The sequence below is a fragment of the Athene cunicularia genome, assembly GCF_003259725.1.
Source record: "Athene cunicularia isolate RWA chromosome 9 unlocalized genomic scaffold, athCun1 chr9_part1, whole genome shotgun sequence".
NCBI classification, from domain to species: Eukaryota; Metazoa; Chordata; class Aves; order Strigiformes; family Strigidae; genus Athene; species Athene cunicularia.
In genome coordinates this window covers 681,099-698,659 of record NW_020799110.1, presented here as the reverse complement: position 1 = coordinate 698,659, position 17,561 = coordinate 681,099, and the positions used below count along the sequence as shown (strand labels likewise).

Below are 17,561 nucleotides of genomic sequence, written 5' to 3'. Positions count from 1 at the left end.
TGAGGAGGAGGAGGAGGAGGAGGAGGAGGGCGCTGCTCTTCATCCCGCGGGCTGACCATCCCCGGAGGACAAAGCCTGCGGCTCCTGTCCTGCCTACACCCAGTCCTCGTCACCCGTGGGAGAGCCCCTCCTGCCACCCGAGATCGCCAGCAGCTCGGTGGCAGCTGTGGTCAAACCCAAACGCCCCGCCTGCGCTGTGTGAAAGCAGAGCGCCGGAGAGCACCGAGCTGTCACACTGTCACCTCCACTCGTCAAAGCGTGCTGGCCTGTCCATCACTGCCATGTAACACCAGCATGGTTTTAACCTTCAGAGTAAACGCTGCCAATGCAAAACAACTGCACTCCTCTGCAACTAATGCCCTCAACCAGTCGATATCAGCACATCTCCTGGTTTCAAGCAATACAGTGGCATTTTCACCTGTGGGTTTGATTGGCTTTTTACCTGCGAACTACTGTCCCCCACTGCTCAGAAAGCCCAGGGCTTTGATTCCTTGGGGCAGGGCACAGCCAGCCTAGGCGTCCTGGCTAAAGCTCGGATCCTCGCACCAGAAAGGGAGGCTGCTGCCTTTCCTCGCGTAAAAGCGAGCGGGAGAGCAATGTCCGGGCAGCCTGGGCGGAGCAGGGCTGGTGGCCGGGCGGCTGGCCCACGCCAGATGCCCCCGGCAGGCTGGGATCCAGCGGAGATCATGAGGAAATCCTGCCCCGTGCACTGTGCGCTTCACACGCGTCCACCCACCTTCCAGCGCTGCACAAAAGCACAGAGTGAGAGCTCAAGCCAAAAAGCTGCTGCTGCATCACCTGTCGATACACAAATGACCAAATAGAAAGGGATCAGCCTTTTTCCTGGCTGGCGTCAGAAGTGGAGCTTTTTCCAGTCTGCTCCAGAAAGCACATCTCCCCCTGCACACGGGCTGCAGGGCTGCATCTACAGCGGCCAGGCCTACCCCGAGGAGAAATAACACCCCAGCATCTGGGGGGATTTCTCATCTCCCCTTTAGTAAACAAGCCCAAAGCACTTGTCACCCGTCAAAGGCAGCCTGGCAGACACCAAACGGCTGGTGCTGCTGTGAGCTGGGCGAGGGGCTGCGTCCTCCCTCACACGGCACAAACTGGAGCTAGGCTCCCGTGGTTTAAGTGTAGCTTAGAAAAAGTATTTAAGTGTATTTAAAAAAGCCCCCAGGGGTTGCTGCAGCAGCCCGGGGGGACAGCAGGTGATGACAGCAGCACCTCCAGCCATGCCCTGGGCCAGGACTGCAGCTAAAATCACACACAGTTATTTATTTTTCATAAACACAAACACAGGACACAGCACAAACTTCTATACATCAACATTCACTGTGGAAATCCAGAAAGGAAATTAAATTATTATGAGCATTTCTCTGTGAACACGTGCCTCAGCCCTGCCCGTGGTGTGGCAGTTTGGACAAGCCCAGCTCCCTTTAACACGGCTGTGCAGGAGGGGTGCTTTTGGAAAACACTGTCTAGAAAGAGCTGTATTGTTCATGGCAAATACGTTTGTCAGAAAATGAAAATCCCTGGAAATGGTAAGTTTAGCAAATACAGTTACATCTCCTAAATTTAAGCCAGAATTTGTATGCCTTGTTTTTAAAGCATCAGTAAAAAGAGAAGGCAAGCTACAGGTCATGTGTTGATGGCTGCAGGAAAACTATAATGAACTTTAAAAAAGCGAAATAAACTAAACTGCTAAATGACACATTAGCTTTCAGTCCCTGAAATTTTGGAAATAATCAGCACTTGCCAGCCCCAGCAGCTAAACTGAACAAGATGGGGAACATCAGCTACAGGAATAAATAGTGGTTTCCATTATGCTCAAATAAGTCTTCTAGCTTTGCATATCTTTTGCCCCAGCTACCAGAGGGATTTACTTTCCTCTACTATGCTCAGCAGCAACATGGCCTGAGCTTTAACAGGACGACGGTCTCCATCTGATTACAGCGGGGACACAGCTATCACCGAAGCAGGGCTGTACGGAAACTGCGAGCAGCAGCTACGTCATCTCTGCATCAGTATCCTGATACGTGGCATAAAAAATGCAAAATGGAATGGGATGGGCACTGATAACAAAGAACCCATCACAAGTGAGTCATCGGACGTGACCGGGGATGGAAGCAGCTCATGGAGGATGAAGGGCTGTCAAACAATTCAATGCCACGTGCAGAAGGCTCACAGTAAACGCGCGACTCAGAGCAGACTGCCTTACGTGGCCGAGTAAAGCACTGCCAAAGGTAACACGTTACAGTGACCCAACATCTTCGAGCGCTACCTGATAGCGGTAACAATTTGTGAGGAAAAGTATTACCTTAACTGATCCGGAATTTCCACATCTTTCATACACCTGTCTTACAAACCCAGGATTCTTTCAAGGAGACCTGGTAGGTCATGCCAAGGCGCGACGCTTGAAGCCCCGGGTGAAGGGGATCCAGTGGTCCTGATACATCCGGACTTCCGAAAGGCCTTTGCTGAGGTCCCACCCACACCACGGCTTTGTGAAGAAATCCATTTGCTCTGTGAGTGTCTAAGCGAATCCTGGAAGTCCCTGTGGGTACCGGTTCCACCCTCCCAACCCGCTCCTGTGGGCACAGCCCAACTGTTTTCTGCTGCAGAAATTTTGGATTTTCCTTCTCTGGCAGGAATTGCCATGGCAGGGGGGAGCCAGGCTGGCACCAGGGTGTGGGAGAGCCCGGTGCTCGGCAGGCGGTTGGCAGCCAGAGCCCGGCCCTGGCTCCCTTCAGCGAAAGGGATTCACACCCAGATTCTCTGTCAAATTAGTCAAAACTACGGCTCTTATAATTAGCACAAAGTTTACCGCAATATTCTTCACTTACTGTATCTGAATATTATGATTAGCTGTGACAAGACGAAATCAGAGATCACTAATAAGTCGTGCTGTGCGTGAGCAGCTGCCAGACCGCATCTGAGGAGGCACCAGCCTCACGCCTCGTCCCGACTTGCCCACGAGGAGCCGGCGGCAGCACGAGGGCAGGTCGGGCTCTCGCAGCGATCGGCCACTCCACGGGTGCTCCCCGGTTACATGGGGATTTGGGTTTTTTTGTTTTGGGGTGGTTTTTTTTTTTTTTTACATAATTTTTAGTACTTTCTAGGTATATCATGAACATTCATTCAGGACAAACTAGAAGCTTTCAACACAATCTGCTGAAGGTAAATAGCATTATGCTAAAGTAGATCTTATGCAGTTTAATGATAGTTAATTTCTTTTGATACCTATAATAATAAAAAAAAACCCCACCAAATATTGGCTCAGAGGATGGTGAGCAGGGAGCAAAGTGTTTTCTTGACAGTTTGTCCCCTCTGGCTCTGTCTCTTCTGCTGACTCATTGTTCAAGATGGATGTTCAGAGCTCTTCAAAATATCGCAGACAACCCCTGCAGTGAGCCTCGGGAGGGTCTCTCCCCTCTCAGCCCCGGGGGTCCCACAGCACGTGCCAGGGCAGCAGCGGCTCCCGGGCACAGGGCCCTGGGACACAACCGGCCCCCCAGAGGGCTTCACCCTCAGAACACCCCACACCGCTCAGCCCTGGGCGAGGTCATTTCCAAGTACCTACGTCTTGGACCGGCCATTTATTCAGAAACCAATCCGAAAGCAACTGCTGGTGTTTTCCTGCCAGCGAGGCTTTAGGAAAGCCCAGCTCCCCGCTGCCGGCTGGGGTAGGTCCCGATTCTGCTAAAAACAGCCACCGCAGGCAACCAACCAGTCACAGCACCCAATGAAACCAGTGCCTATGGTGAAAGTAGTGTCGCATGGCCAGAACGCCAGGTGTGTGTGCTGGGCCTTTTCAGAGCCCGAGGGACCCATGTTTGCCTGATAAGGCTTCCAGCACAGGTAATAAAGAAACTTTAATTACACGATGTTGACTCAAGTCACAAACCTCTAAACACTGGTGCAGCTGGCGTGGTTTTCCACTCTGCCACTGAAAGGCAGAGGGATTTATTTTTTAGAAAGGTGGCGTTCTGCCTGGCAGCAGCTCACAGCACCACGCTGCACCCCAGGGAAGCCCATCGCTCTCCAGACCCGCTGACGGAACCTTCTGCCGCCCAGGGGGCTTACGTGGTGTTTTGAGGAACACCAGGCACCTCTTCTAGAGCTGCGCTGAAAGAGCAACTTCACACAGGTCGCAAGGTCAGTACTCGGGGATTTACATTTACAAGGCTGATCCTCCAGAAGGGATGTGGGTCCAGAAGGGAGGAGAGACAGTTCTGGGGTGGGAGCTCACGGCAGGGGTGGGAAGCCCAAGCACTCCAGGGGTGCAGTAAGAGGCCACCGGGGCCGGGAGCAGCAGGACGTGGCCTTGGCACAATTGGGGGGTGTGCCCCGGATCAGTCATAGTGACCTGGGCAGGAGGGAAGTTCATCCCATACCTGGGAACCCTCGTTCCTACAGCGCCCCAACACCACTCTGCTATGGCAGTCAGCTGCTCTTTCAAGGAGCATCGCCAGTACCAACCTTTCCACTGCGAAAGCCCAGCGCAGCCAAGTCATTACAGAAGCTCCCCCCGCTGCTCCGGCCGCGCCTGTGGCGTTTCTCAGCCGGGCTGTTGAAAACGGCACCAACCAGATCTCGTCCCGCAGCTCCTGGCAGTTTGAAGTTTGCAAAAGCTGGGCCTTGGGCTGGGGACAAGGGCAGGATCGAGCTGTGAATTAACACCGTGGTGTCAAATTCATTGGGCTCTTTAGCATCCTGAGGGCTTTAAAGAAGAAATGTGACTGGAGTCAGGCACGTTTGTTGTCATTAAATACCCATTAGTCAACTTATATTAGACTCGGGCTTATTAAATGAGTCATGCATATTTAACAGCTTATTATGATGTATTTGCATTTGACTGATGGGAATGAGTCATTAAGGCTGACCTTGAGCGAGATGTGGTGCCCTTCCTGCAGAGCCCTTCAAGCACGGGATGTTTATTCCCACTCGGGATTCATCCCTGTGAGCAAAATGGAACATGGGAGTTTAGGTTATAAATTATTACTAGGGGAAATTAATTAATACCTTGCCCTGACTGCCACCAGCCAGCAGAAGAGAACTTTGCTGTGCCAGCTACAGAGCCCCTGGGGGAGCAGCACAGGCTGCTGCTGCGCCCCGGCCCATCGCTGTGAGGGTGAGCGCCCAGCGCTGCTTCTGCCCTGGGTACAACGCAGGGACGGAATTAAACACATTCTTGCTTGTCTGTGGCACGTTTGTATTAGCCCAGCCCTGGTTTCCCTCACCTCCAGAGGAAGTGTGACTCGTTCCTCCTTTGCTTCGGTCCCTGAGCCAGAGCCCCACGGCTCGGCCGCCCCACGCCCCCCCGGCTGGCACAGCTCTCCTCGCCCAGCACGCCAAACCCACAGCCCCAGCGCCGCCGGGGCCTCCGCCAGGGGTAAGCTTTTGCTAAAGAAGCAGAAATAAGCTATCTTAAGGTGTTGAATGTTCAAAATTAAGTAAATCTGGCATTTTGGCGGGAGCGGCAGCCTGCCCCGCCACGGGCAGCTCCCGCCACCACCACCAGTCACTGGGGTGCAGTGACCAGCCTTCAGCCAGCGTCGTGCCTGAGCACAGGCAGCGTCCCCCAGCAGGGTGGTGTGTCCACACAGCATTCACCAAAGCCCGTGACTGCTCCAGGGTGCAGCGTGTTTATACAATAATAGCTTATATAGATATAAAATAGCCAATCAACCAACCAGGAGGATTATACTGCATGGACATTTTGTGGCCATTTCTGCAAAACAGAAGTTAGATTTTTTTTTTTTCCCCATCGCTGCCTTGAGGAGGCAATGGGTGACTCTCTCCAGCTCCTAAAATCAGAATGATTCAGGATGTCAGAGAGTAAGTGCCAGGCTTGGGAAGTCAGAAGACCCACAGCACCGCAGTGACTAGAACCCGACGGAGGAAAGGGGCTCGCGCCGGAGGGGGGAGACGGGCCGAGCGTCTCCAGGCTGACAGTGCTCACCCCCAGCAGCACCCCGCTGCTCCAAGCCGCTGGGTGCAAACAAGCAGCACAAAGGGCAGATGGAGCCCAGCTGGATCCACTCCCACCCGTGTCTCTCCCGCCCGCAGGTCTGATTTTAGGAGGGCAGCACCCGAGCCAGCCCGCAGCGCGGTGCCGGGACGGGGGTGTGAGGCGCCCCCGTACCGCCCAGCTCGGACAGTCGCTCCCCTCAGCTCTGCCACCTGCTCTCCGGAACTGGACTGATTATATGCAGGGCCTGAAAGTGAGAAAAGATGTGAAATTGCTTCAATTAATTCTTTTTCCTAGGAGGAATCTTCATTAATAATGTATGTTCCAAGAAGTCCACCACACAGATTTCTTCAGCTCTCCCAAAGCTATAAAGCTTTTTCAACCTCCACCTCCCAAGAGGAGGAGGAGGAGGAAGGGGCCTTCACAGCTCTTGGCTGCTGCACAGAAGCTTCACCCTGGAGCCTTCCTCCTCCTCCTCCTGCTCACAGACCACCAGCCCAGCCCTGGGGCCAGGCAGGAGGGCAGCAGGTGACCCCAAGCCCTCCGGACTGCCAGGGCTCCCCGCCACAGCTGTGGGTGTACAACACGCTCCTTCCTTCCACAAAATATGAAATTGTTGGATTTCTAGAAAGCAACATACACAAATATATATATATATATTTCATACACTTAGAAATGTGTTTTTTTATAAAATACCAATGGCATCTGAGTGCAGTGAGGGCTTGGTGAACAAACCCAGTAGAGAAGTTAAGTGCAAGGTCATGATACACATCAGTGAAGTCTGAATACCATGATTTTTCTTAAATGTGAAAAATAAATGGGGTTCAGCTGCTAAGAATGCCTTTTTTCCCTTTCTTCCCCTTTATTGTGATAGACTTGAAGGTGAGCAAATATTAACCCTATTAATATCTGGGATATAATAAGGTATTCCAGCTTTTCTCTAAAGGCAAGGCCAATAAATCAGATATTTAACCATTACAGAAGCTGCTTTAAAATTTCCCACGTGGCTGATAAATAATACCAGCTTCTCATTTACCAGCTTTTAAATACCTTGTTCCTTCAGTTACCTGCTGTTGCACTCAAGGATAAAGAGGGGCTGGAGAAATGGAGCGTTTCTCCTTCCACGCTGCAGTAAAGCTTCAAAGAACGGGTGATAGAGCAAAGCAGCCACAACAAAGCCACAACAAAGCCACACTCCGGCGGGCGAGCTGGTGCGGCGGGGCTGAGCCGGGGCTCTTGGCAAGAGCAGTCCCAGGGCAGATGCGCGCTCCTCACGGGCCACTCCTAACGAACAGGTAATTAATAGCTAGCTTCCTCAGCACCTCCTAGCCCCAGCCAGTGGATCTGCATAAACCAAACCCAGCAGCTGAGGCTGGAAGAGGTAAAGCGTGGTTTGTTGGGGTTTTTGTCCTTGCTGTTCCAGCTTTGCTGGGGGGGGGGCAGGCAGGGTGCTGCCGGCAGAGCCCGGCCCTGGCGGGGGGCCCCACACTGCTCCCCCCCGGTGCCTCTGCCAGTGCGGCCCAGCAAGGTGCAAACACTTCAAAGACATTTCAAAAAATCTCCTGGAGCTGTTATAGTTAAAATATTCCTAACGTCATTTCAGTGGGCTTCGATTTTTGTTCCAGTTTAACATTTATATGCATATTGTGCAGATTCATTTAGTTTCTGAGCACAGTTTTCTAAACCTTGATTATTTTGAGGCCAAAGACTTTGCACAGCTCCGTCACGCGAGCTGGCACCTGTAACTGCATCCTGCTCCGGTAGCTCATCCCTCGGGAATACCTGGGTGACGGGCCGGCCGGTGCCAGCACAGCCCAGGGCGCTGGGGCTCGGGTCACGCCGGGCCGCCCCGCGCTCCCTCCCGCTGACACGGATCGAGTTGTGCCATCCTCTGTGGGGCCCGCTCGGCCCCCGGCTCCTGCGCAACTGCCCGGGAAAAAACCCAACTGAGCAAACCGGCTCCACGGGTCGGCCTCTCGGGAGCGCTCCTGGAACAGCTTCTGCGACGCCGTGAACGGAAACATCGACTGTGCTGAGCAGCACCAGCACGACGGGCCTCGAACTGAACTTGCCAGCAGGGAACAACTGTTCTAAAAATATGAGAAAACCAAAACTACTTGCCAAGTTTTGTTTTCTTGGGGGTGTTTTTGTTATTGCTGTTTCTTAAACCAGTATAGTACTTCAGCAAAAAGTTAAGGACTCTTAATTGGAGAGGATCTTTTATTTTCTCCTGCACCCACCTGTAAGTGCGAATTAATTTCATCCTCTCGGCACACGCCTGCTGCTGCATCGTGTTTTAGGCAGGTGCCGGGGAAGTGGAGAGTCCCAGGCTTGGGCGTCCTCAGAGGGTTTGACCCGTGACAGGAGCGGGTGAGAGATGGAGGAGCCGGCGGCGAGAGGCCGAGGATGCGCCCGGGGCCGCGCCGGCAGGGCAAGACCCGGCCGGGCACCACGGGGAGGCTGGGCAGAGCTCCGGCACTGCTGGCTAGGCCACACCATAACAGGGGCAAGGCTGAGCTTTGGTTTTTACTAGTAAACACCAGATTTGGTTTCAGTCTCCGGTGGGAGGCAGAACACCCCTGGGGCGGGTTTTACCGTTCTCTGCTCTGGATAAATGAGCTGCTCACTGCGGCATCAGCCGCTCCTGCCGGAGACACCGACGTTGCAGTTTTCTCTGTCTCACTTCGTGCCTCACCAAGCACTTTAACTCAAAAAGTCTATTTTAGGAACCTAATCAAAAGCATATACAGTCCAGTCAATCATGGATCTATATTTAGGTGCTGGTGGTTAAAAGACATTCGCTTCTTGTTCCAGGCAGAGTCCTATAAAAACATGCAGGGTTGGTAATACTGTTGGCATTTTTGCTTAGAATGTGTTTTTCTAATACTTTAAAGGTATAAAACTCCTCTAAAGGTAAGAAAGATCATCACTAGAGGCATCTTCCAGCTCTGTTCCTCTCACTGCCAATGCCTTCACTGCTTTACCTCCTTGACAGGTCAGATTCTACACGGATTTAATCACTTGCCCTTAGGCACGGTTTCAGCCCTCCCCGGGCTTGCTCCTTGGCCAGCGACCATCGGGCCTCCCCTGCCAAGCCCTTCCCAACACCTTCCAGGGAAGAACTGGAGGGAGGCCGGGACCCACGCCCTAAGCCCCCACGGGCCTTGCCAGGAGCCGCACGCACACACGGGGGGACCCACAGCCCTGCTCGGGGGGCAGAGGCAGGGGAGCAGTGCCCCCCGAGACCCCCTGCTGCTCTCACGCCATTGGGTGCTCCCCACGTCCCTGCCACAGCCACGACAGAGGAACGCCGCGTTGGTGGCAGCAGGGACAAGGAGGGTGCCCCAGGTCGGTCCCACTGGCATCTGACAGCGGCACAACCCGGCGGGACGCCGGCTTGCGCACCCCAGCCTGGAGCATCTCCCGCCCTGACACAACCAGAGCAGCTCTCCTCTCCAGACGTGCTCTCGAGTCTTTTCTGCCATTTACATGGAGGGAAGAATAAGGCAGCCTCTAGGACTCGGGGTCACCGACAGCTACTAACGGCCACCCCAGCTCATGCCCAGCACTTGCAGCCTTGGAAACATTCTCGTGGGTGTGACCCCAATACTCTCTAGAAAGTCAGACCAAAGGCGTTACTGAGACAAAACCCCAAACCCCTACTTCCTCAGGAATGCTAAGCTGCTGTTAATTCGTTCCAAACGAGGGAGAAATAAAGCCCTGTTTGAGGTGTCTGCTGGCAGCAGACGGGAGCCCAGTGCCAGGGGCGAGCGCGGGACCCGCCGGCAGCGCCACGGATAGAAATAACTTCCCAGAGACACCCGGAGCTCGCGCGAGCCCCGAGGGCGTGGGGACAGGCAAGCCCATTGTGCTGTGACACAAGGTGGTTTTTAAGCCCAGGGTAGGTGCAGCGTGCGGGGCGCTGGCAGCGGGCGCTCGAGGACGGGCTCAGCAGCAGCAGAGGAAGGAACGCGCCTGCGGCAACACTCGAGTCCCCAGGCTCAGCTTCCCGCTGGTCTCCAGCCCAGGCACGAGCTTCAGCATCTGTAACCAGTAAAAGGCACCTCCCCAGCCACTTCTGTTCCTCTCGACCACCCCAGACGAGCAGCATTACCGACTACTCACATCAACAGTAACAGCAGAAATAAAGCAACATCTCCCTGGGCTGGGGCCCTGCCGTCCGCAATAGCTGCTGTGTGCTAAAGGCACCTTGTTACTCCTCTCCGATAGACGGGATACCTGAGTGACAAGAAGTACATGGCACTGGAATCAAAGACAAGTTTAATTTTTATATTCAACATTGTAAAGATGAAGAAAAAGAGAGCAACCATTCCACATACATTCCACCTAAACAGGCTGCACACACTCGGAAAAAAACCACAGTTCTTCAAGATTGTGTCATTTCTGCAAAACTAAAAAGCAGGACGCTAGAAATACATGTTTGTGGTGTGTTGTGGTCAGTTCAAAACCAAGAGCCAGCCAGTGTGTGCATTCATTCAACATTTTTAGAGTGTACATTTAATACACCTAATATTTATATAGAGGGTATTTGTTCAAGACTGACAGCTGAATCGTGTTTCTTTTTCAGGCCTATAAAGCTACTAAGCTAAATCTGTTTTTAAAAATTCGTATGTATAAAACGCAGAAGAATTTTAAGGATAATTAGAACACGTAATACATCCTTATTTGATAAGTAGCATAAGCCATGCAGCAGTGCTGTTGTAAGGCTAGGACCTTCAGTCTCCCTTTCCCTGATGAATATCCAGCGCTGTTTTGTTACACTATTTCCTTCTAGTACAGGGATTAAAGGAAGTGATTACCAGGACAGATGCTTTCTAGGAAAAAAAACCCAAACCAGAACAAAACCAAACCCCCAAACCCCAAACACTTGCACCGTTGCAGTCATCCCCCTCTGTTTCGGTGCCTCCCTTGAGCTGTGCTGCAGAGGGACGACAGCACAAACCCGGCAGCTGTGTGCGACGGGCAGAGGTTTCACAGCACCAGGTCCCTCCACCTCTGCTCGCCGCATCACCCGACGGCCCTGAGCACCTCCCGTGTGCCAGCGGCAGCCCAGCCCGTCTGCACAAGGCTGGGACATGGGGACATGGTACAGGAAGACAAGAGGCGGCCGACAGGCCGTTGAGGCGCAGGCACCGTGCCAAGCTGCCGCTGGACAAGCCCAGGCAGCGTGGGGCAGGGTCGGGCACACCAACCCTTCTGGTCTGGGCCAGGAGAGAAATCCCAGGGCAGTCCCGGCCCTTCGTGGGGCTCCCAGCTCAGCCAACAGCACTGAAAGGACAGGCGGGGTTACAATCAGACTGGCTTTCCTGCCAGGGAAGATGAGAGGCTGCAACGCAGACGCCTCCGGGGGACACAACGCGGAGGGGATCACGCCCCAAACCTCACACAGCTCCTGCTCTCCTCCCTCCTCAGTCACACGCCAGCCGGGCAGACGAGGCGACGCTCCCAGCTCACAGGTTCTCGTTTAACCACTCGATGTAGCTGCTGAGCAGCCGCTGCCCTACAGCTAACTTGGCTGGACCCAAGACAAACGTCATGGCCCCGTGAAAGGCGTCGGCAGCGTGCTGGTGCGTGACGGGGACACCCAGGGCCCGCAGGCGCCCCACGTACATGGCGCCGTCGTCCCACAGGACGTCGTGCTGGCAGGTGAGGACGTAGGTGGGGGGCAGCCCCCGCAGCCGCTCATCGCTCCCCAGCAGCGGGGCCGCCCGCGGGTCCAGAAACCCCGGGTACTTGTGCGCGAGCTCGGGGCTCCCGAAGGTGGGACTGGTGTAAGCGTGGCCCTTCTTCAGCTCCGCAGGCAGCAAAGCGCTCCAGTTTACAAACTGGAAGAGGTGGCTGTATTCAACCGGGACGTGCCTGTTGAGGGCCATGGCTTCCCGGAGAGACGAATCAGAAGTGAAATATTCACTCCAGAACCTGACCATAAGTGACTTGGATAAAATGGGCTTGTTTGCATTTTCTTGGTAAGATGGCAAATTCAGGTCAAGGGGTTGAAGAGCAGGGTAAATCAAAGCTTGGGCTCTGAGTTTAGTTTTGACTTCAGCGTCCGCTAACAGCTGTAGGAAAAAATAGAAATAATTACAAAAGGTCAGTTAAAAAGTGTTGGTTCTCCCACACTGACAGAAGATCTTAAAAGTAAGGAATTAACAGACACATTTCACAGCATAAGCAAAACAAGATAATCAGTAAACCCAGGGTAGATTAATTCAGGCAGGTCACGAACGATATGCTAATTAGGCAGGTCATGAAACGATACGTTGGAATAAAATTCCCAAACATCAAATATAGTTTCATTTTCTTATGTTGAAGGATAATATTTGGGAATATTCTTTTTGAAGCATTGATGCTTTCTGAAGTAGTAACAAATGCTTTTTCTAGAACTACAGAAAACTTCTATTTTTATAGCTTAAAGAGTGCAGGTTTCACACAATTTAGAGCTTATCCATCTGTTTGTTTTAACCCAGAGGTGATAGAACTGAAACAACTACAATTCAGTGCATTTCTGACATGTGAAAAATAAAAGGTCATGAATTGAACACTGATATTTCTTACACGTCAACCTTTTTCCCGCTTCACTAATTTCCACTTTCTCCCTCATCTTCTGCCTTCAGTGTCCACAGCAAGTTGACAACTTTTCCAAGTGAGATTCTTTACAATCCAAGTAACTTCAAGAAAGCATTGATTTTATTTAATAAACCTGAGCGAGAAGTGCAAAAGACACTAAAGCTGCGTGTGATCAAATGACACTGGAACATTTGGTCCTTTTTTTGCAGCTAGTTACATCTGTACAAGTCAAATTGCTAAAATTCCCTTTTCAAACAACATCCAGTCAAAACGTACTCGAGGATAGAGCAGTAGACACCCTAATTACAGGTCCGATGGGCCTTTTCTTAGGGTGCAGAGGTTTTGAGGACATCACAGCATCAAGGCTACTTTGAAGCCATGAACTGGCCCAGGCCTGTGTGCTGGCGCAGAGGCTGGGGGCCCTCCCCAACAGCCCTGCAGGCCGCGTGACGGCCCGTGTCCACGGACCACGAGACACATTTGGGGCGTGTGCTTGCTTTGAGCAGAGGTTTTTGTTAGTCTTCTGCAAGTGTTCATGAAGTGACAAACAAACAAAATCTGAGCTAGCAAACCAGCTCTTTTTTTTTTTACCTGTTGTGCCACGGCTGCAGCCAAGTTGCCACCTGCACTGTCTCCTGCCACGCAGACCCGATCCGGGTCCACCCCGTACTGGGAGAGGACACTGCTCTGGAGGAAGAACTTCGTTACCGAATACACATCCTCAAACTGGGTGGGAAAATGGTATTTAGGTGCCAACCTGTAGCTGTTAGAGGCAAGCAGAAGTGTGTTACTCCCTTCTACTAATGAAGAGAAAGGCTTGCTAACATCTGCCCCAGCTGGTGAATGTTTATCATCTTCTGTGCCCAGAGAAGTGGGAACTATCTGCCTGTCCTGGAGGATCAAATATGGTATTACCCACCCAAGTTCATAAAGCAATATCCAAAAGAACCACCAACCACAATTCACCACTGCAGCCCTGACAGCTTTTGTTTGCAAACGCTTAGAGCTGGCAGTAAAGCATGTGATCAAAAAACCCCGCAAAATAAGATTAACTAAAATAGATTAATTAATTCCAAACCCTTATCCCATACAGAAGGAGAATCTCTCTTACTTGACCGATACCACGACAGCATTTAACAAGTTTGAAGTCCACCTTGACAGCTGGTCGTAGGATTTCATGCCTGAAGTGAGAGGAGTCACTCAGAACATACTCGAGCACGTCTGAGAACAGACACACATACAACAGCGTGTTCCTCTCTGCAGAAGCTTTCAGGTGACTTTCCAAAACCTCCACCTGGTTTTACCGGGTGAAATACCCGTTCCCTGACCCTCGGGGGCAACTCCCATCAAACAAAAGGCAGCGCTTAACACGGGCCACGGAGATCCTGCACAGAGACCCTGGTACGGAGGGAGCAGAGCGTACCTGCCTGTCCCAGGCACCACCCTCCGCCATGGAAGAAGAGCACGGCCCTCCTGGGGCCATCGGACACCCTCCGGGGCAGGTACAGGCGGACGGCAACGTTGCTGAACTCCGTGTCCATCACGGTGACGTTTTCATCAGACGTGGGTGCGACGTACTCGGCGGCCGTGATCAGCGTCAGAACCTCCATGTAGTGCATCAGGCCCAGCTGATCCATGACCTCAGCCTGAAGCCCAAGACAAGGGAAAACAGTATTCAAAACACAGCCTTAGTTACTCTGAGATTAAATTTCCACAAAGCCACTTCACACTGTGTACAAGTCTGTAACGTGGCTGAGCCAAGAGCTGCCGATTCAGAGGAGCTGCTGTCTCACAGTCTCGCTGTCCAGGATTTGAGGGGAAGAAGTGAGGCAGCACATCAGAAGTGCCCGCTACAGTTTCTCGACCCTTTTTTCATCTCCCACCACTCAGACCTCAAACCACGAGATAAAACAAGCAAGCAGCAAAGAGTCCATGAGGAAACACACAGACAAAAAAGCGACACCTCCCCCCGCCTTGTCCTTCTGGCTGTGCAGACCTAACAAGAGGTCCCCACTGCAAACAGAGGCTGTGACACAGGGACGGCTCTGGAGGCCAGCAGCGGCTCCCAGATAGCACCCAGAAGCGCCGTGCTCAGGAGACATCCCAAGAAAACACACACCCTTGCCTCCACCAGAATATCAGAGAACGGGTGGCTACCATGGACTTCTGAAAATCATACCCACCACGTTTTAAGGGAAACAGAAAAGGCAAGATCCCAAACCCATATGCTTTGGAGCAAACAGCCCAGGTGTTTGTGCCTGCCACAGGTGAGTCTTCCAGCAGCATCTTTCAAGCAAAACAAGAAGCCTCTGCCCTGGCTCCTTAGTCCCTCCTTTCAATATATTTTACAGTGGAAAAAAAGGCAGTTTCAGAACGTTGTAGCCACTCAGAAAGATGCCTGCAACACTCAGCCCCCCTCCTCCCCCCAGGCCTTCATCTTTGACCTTGTTTTTAGATTCCAGTCACTGCTGCAGCCACCACTGGATATTAAGTACAGGCAGGACTGAAGCCAGCTCCCAGCCCAAGGTACCGAAGTGGTGGGAGCTACAGCACCGTTACTCGTGCACGGTGTGCAGCCTCACAGATTAGAAAGGGCCGTGTAACGTGACTGAAGTGCAGCAGGTGGGCATGCAGTGTATCTAAGACTAGTGTGGAAAGGCATCAGGACCGGGGTGTCAGAGAATTCTGCACAGAACTACAGACGGGCTGTAACACCACTGCCTTTGCCAGACTCTTCTGTGCTGCTGAGCATTTTCTGGTAGGCAAGATTATAGATTAAGACTAAAACCAGATTAATTACAGATTAAAGATCTTTTAAAAGTTTTATATATATTAAAGAGAGACCTTAACATCTATATGCTCTAGCATTATCACCCCTATAATTAGCTTTATGTCGTTTTCAGGCTCATTCTGTCAGTACTTCTCTGAAACCACAAAAATCAATAGTATTTAAGAAGTGCTCTAGTTTTCCTTCCTCTGGCACCCAATGCAATACTTCTAAGGAAGCTCAATATACAGGTTCTGAGAAATGGGAAGAATTCAAGGAGCCCACTTTAAAGGAGCATAAAGTGAAATAAACTTGTTTGCACTTGTCTATCCATATTCAAATCATGTATATCACATTTTCAGCTACCCTGAATGTTCTTTTTTCAAGATTGCACGATTAAATCTTTCTAAGTTTCTTTACAGTCATAGTTACAGTAAGTGTAATGCTTATTTTCAGATACTACTATCCTTCACTTAGCCTTTTGCCGTCCACACAGGTTCTGTACGCACATACGCATGACGACGTACACTGCCGTAGCTGCATTAGCCCCAGAGCCCCCGGGCTCCGCCGCGCTCCCCAGGCCATCCCACACCAAACTCACCAGGTGCCCCATGGTCCTGAAGCCGGCAGAGAGAAGCATCACTTTCCAGGGCTCCCCGATGTCCTCGGGGATGGGGGTGTAGATGTAGTAAGCAAGGAGGGCAGAGGTGAGGAAGAGCCACAGCAGCTTGGCCCCCATGTCCACGGGCACAGCTCCTCCCAGACTGACCCGTTTAAGGGCTCCCACGGACTTTTACCAGCCCCAAGCCAGCACACGCACAGGGCAAAGTTAAGGCCGTGTTTTGTTTGGGTCCTGGCCAGGAGGCGGTTTCTTACCAGATCGCCCTGGGCAGAGCTGCCGTGCAGCTCCCAAGACGACACGTTTCTGCAACCCCAGATTCAACACCGGGGCTCCTGCACCCCCACCGCCCCCTCCCCTGCATCCCGCAGCAACAGCCGGGAGGGCTCGGGAGGAGAGGCGCACGTGGAAAATAAGGAACAGAATGTGGCCTGTGAACGGAGCGCTGCCACAAGGCGCAGATGTATTCGATACTCAGGAGCTATCAGCTGCAAAGCCGGCCCGCTCCGAGGTACCCGCGGGATCAGACCGCAGCAGCGTTCGGGCAGTAAGGAGCGCCTCCCGCTTGGGCAAAGCACACCCTCGCTCCCGCACTGACACACCAAACCAGTTGTGCAGTAATAGGCCTGGCAGAAAAAAACCACTTATTAACTAGAAGCCCTGCCCTGTATACTTGAAAGATAAGATTTAATCGCCACTGTTCTCAGCATTAAGAAATTTCTGTGCATCTCCCAGAGTCAACCACTTCTACCTAGGGCGTACCTGCAGGCAGGTAATAGTTCCACCAAGGAAACACTCCGAGCACAGGCACACACACAGGAGGAGGGGTAAAGAGAGTGGCTGCAGCACCAAGAACCCTGCTTTAGAGATAAACCGAAACAGCAAGAAGCTCAATTAAAATTTGAGGATAAACTGAAATGGTAAAAAGCTCAATTAAGATTTGAGTTACTTCTTTTGCTAAAGTTCCACCAAGTGCAAAGAGGCGGCGCCACCTGTTCTCTCACACGAGCAGCCCTTGGGCTGGAGCATCCTCCGGAGGACCAGAGAGCACGAAGCATCACAGAAGACTGAAAGCTGACCTGCATGTCACCAGCCCAAATGCAGAGGAGTAGGTCCTAGACAATCTACCAAATATTTTCTTTAAGTTCTGAGTGCCTCCAAAATATTCAAGTGTTTTAAAACTCCAGCTGTACTACCCCTCCTCAGCTGGGGCAGGACACCCCGTGCTCCCTCGTCATTCCTCCTGCAGCACAAGAGCGGCTCAAAGCCCCCCGTGCTCGACACCGTCCGGCAGGAAGGAGGGAACACACCCCACTGCCCCGGACTCGGGGGAAGAAGCTGGATTTCAGGAAGGGGGGGAAGAGAAGGCGCAGCCCTGTGAAGGGGAATGGAGAGCCCTGTGCTGCCTCTGTCCCTCCCCAGGAGCGACACGAGCTCTCAGGACAGTCTGTGTGAGCACTGCCCGCTGCTTCAGCTCGGGCAAACAGCGTGGAGGAAGATGCAGCCAGGCCTGGAACTACCACAAACCTGATCTTTTATTCTGTGGCACTTAGAACGTCTCACCCTCTCCTTCCGTGTGTGCTGGGCTCCCCCTCGCCCTTCCTGAGGCAAAG

At 52.3% G+C, this 17,561-nt stretch overlaps 1 protein-coding gene across 2 annotated transcripts; it reads right to left on the bottom strand.

Moving 5' to 3' along the window:
- Positions 1-3,465: 3,465 nt before the first annotated feature.
- On the bottom strand, positions 3,466-16,250 carry AADAC (arylacetamide deacetylase). 2 transcript variants are annotated; one of them, XR_003399058.1, is made up of 6 exons: positions 15,931-16,250; positions 13,986-14,208; positions 13,674-13,743; positions 13,154-13,325; positions 11,012-12,054; positions 3,466-3,478 (listed from the first exon to the last, which is right to left on the bottom strand). XR_003399058.1 is itself a non-coding variant. In XM_026855292.1 (5 exons), exons 1-5 carry the CDS (start codon positions 16,066-16,068, stop codon positions 11,446-11,448), a joined length of 1,212 nt encoding a protein of 403 aa, XP_026711093.1. In that variant the 5' UTR covers positions 16,069-16,250; the 3' UTR covers positions 10,100-11,445. The 2 variants fall into 2 exon arrangements, 1 of the variants encoding a protein (XP_026711093.1); XM_026855292.1 differs by lacking the exon at positions 3,466-3,478 and having other exon boundaries at positions 10,100-12,054.
- Positions 16,251-17,561: the final 1,311 nt, after the last annotated feature.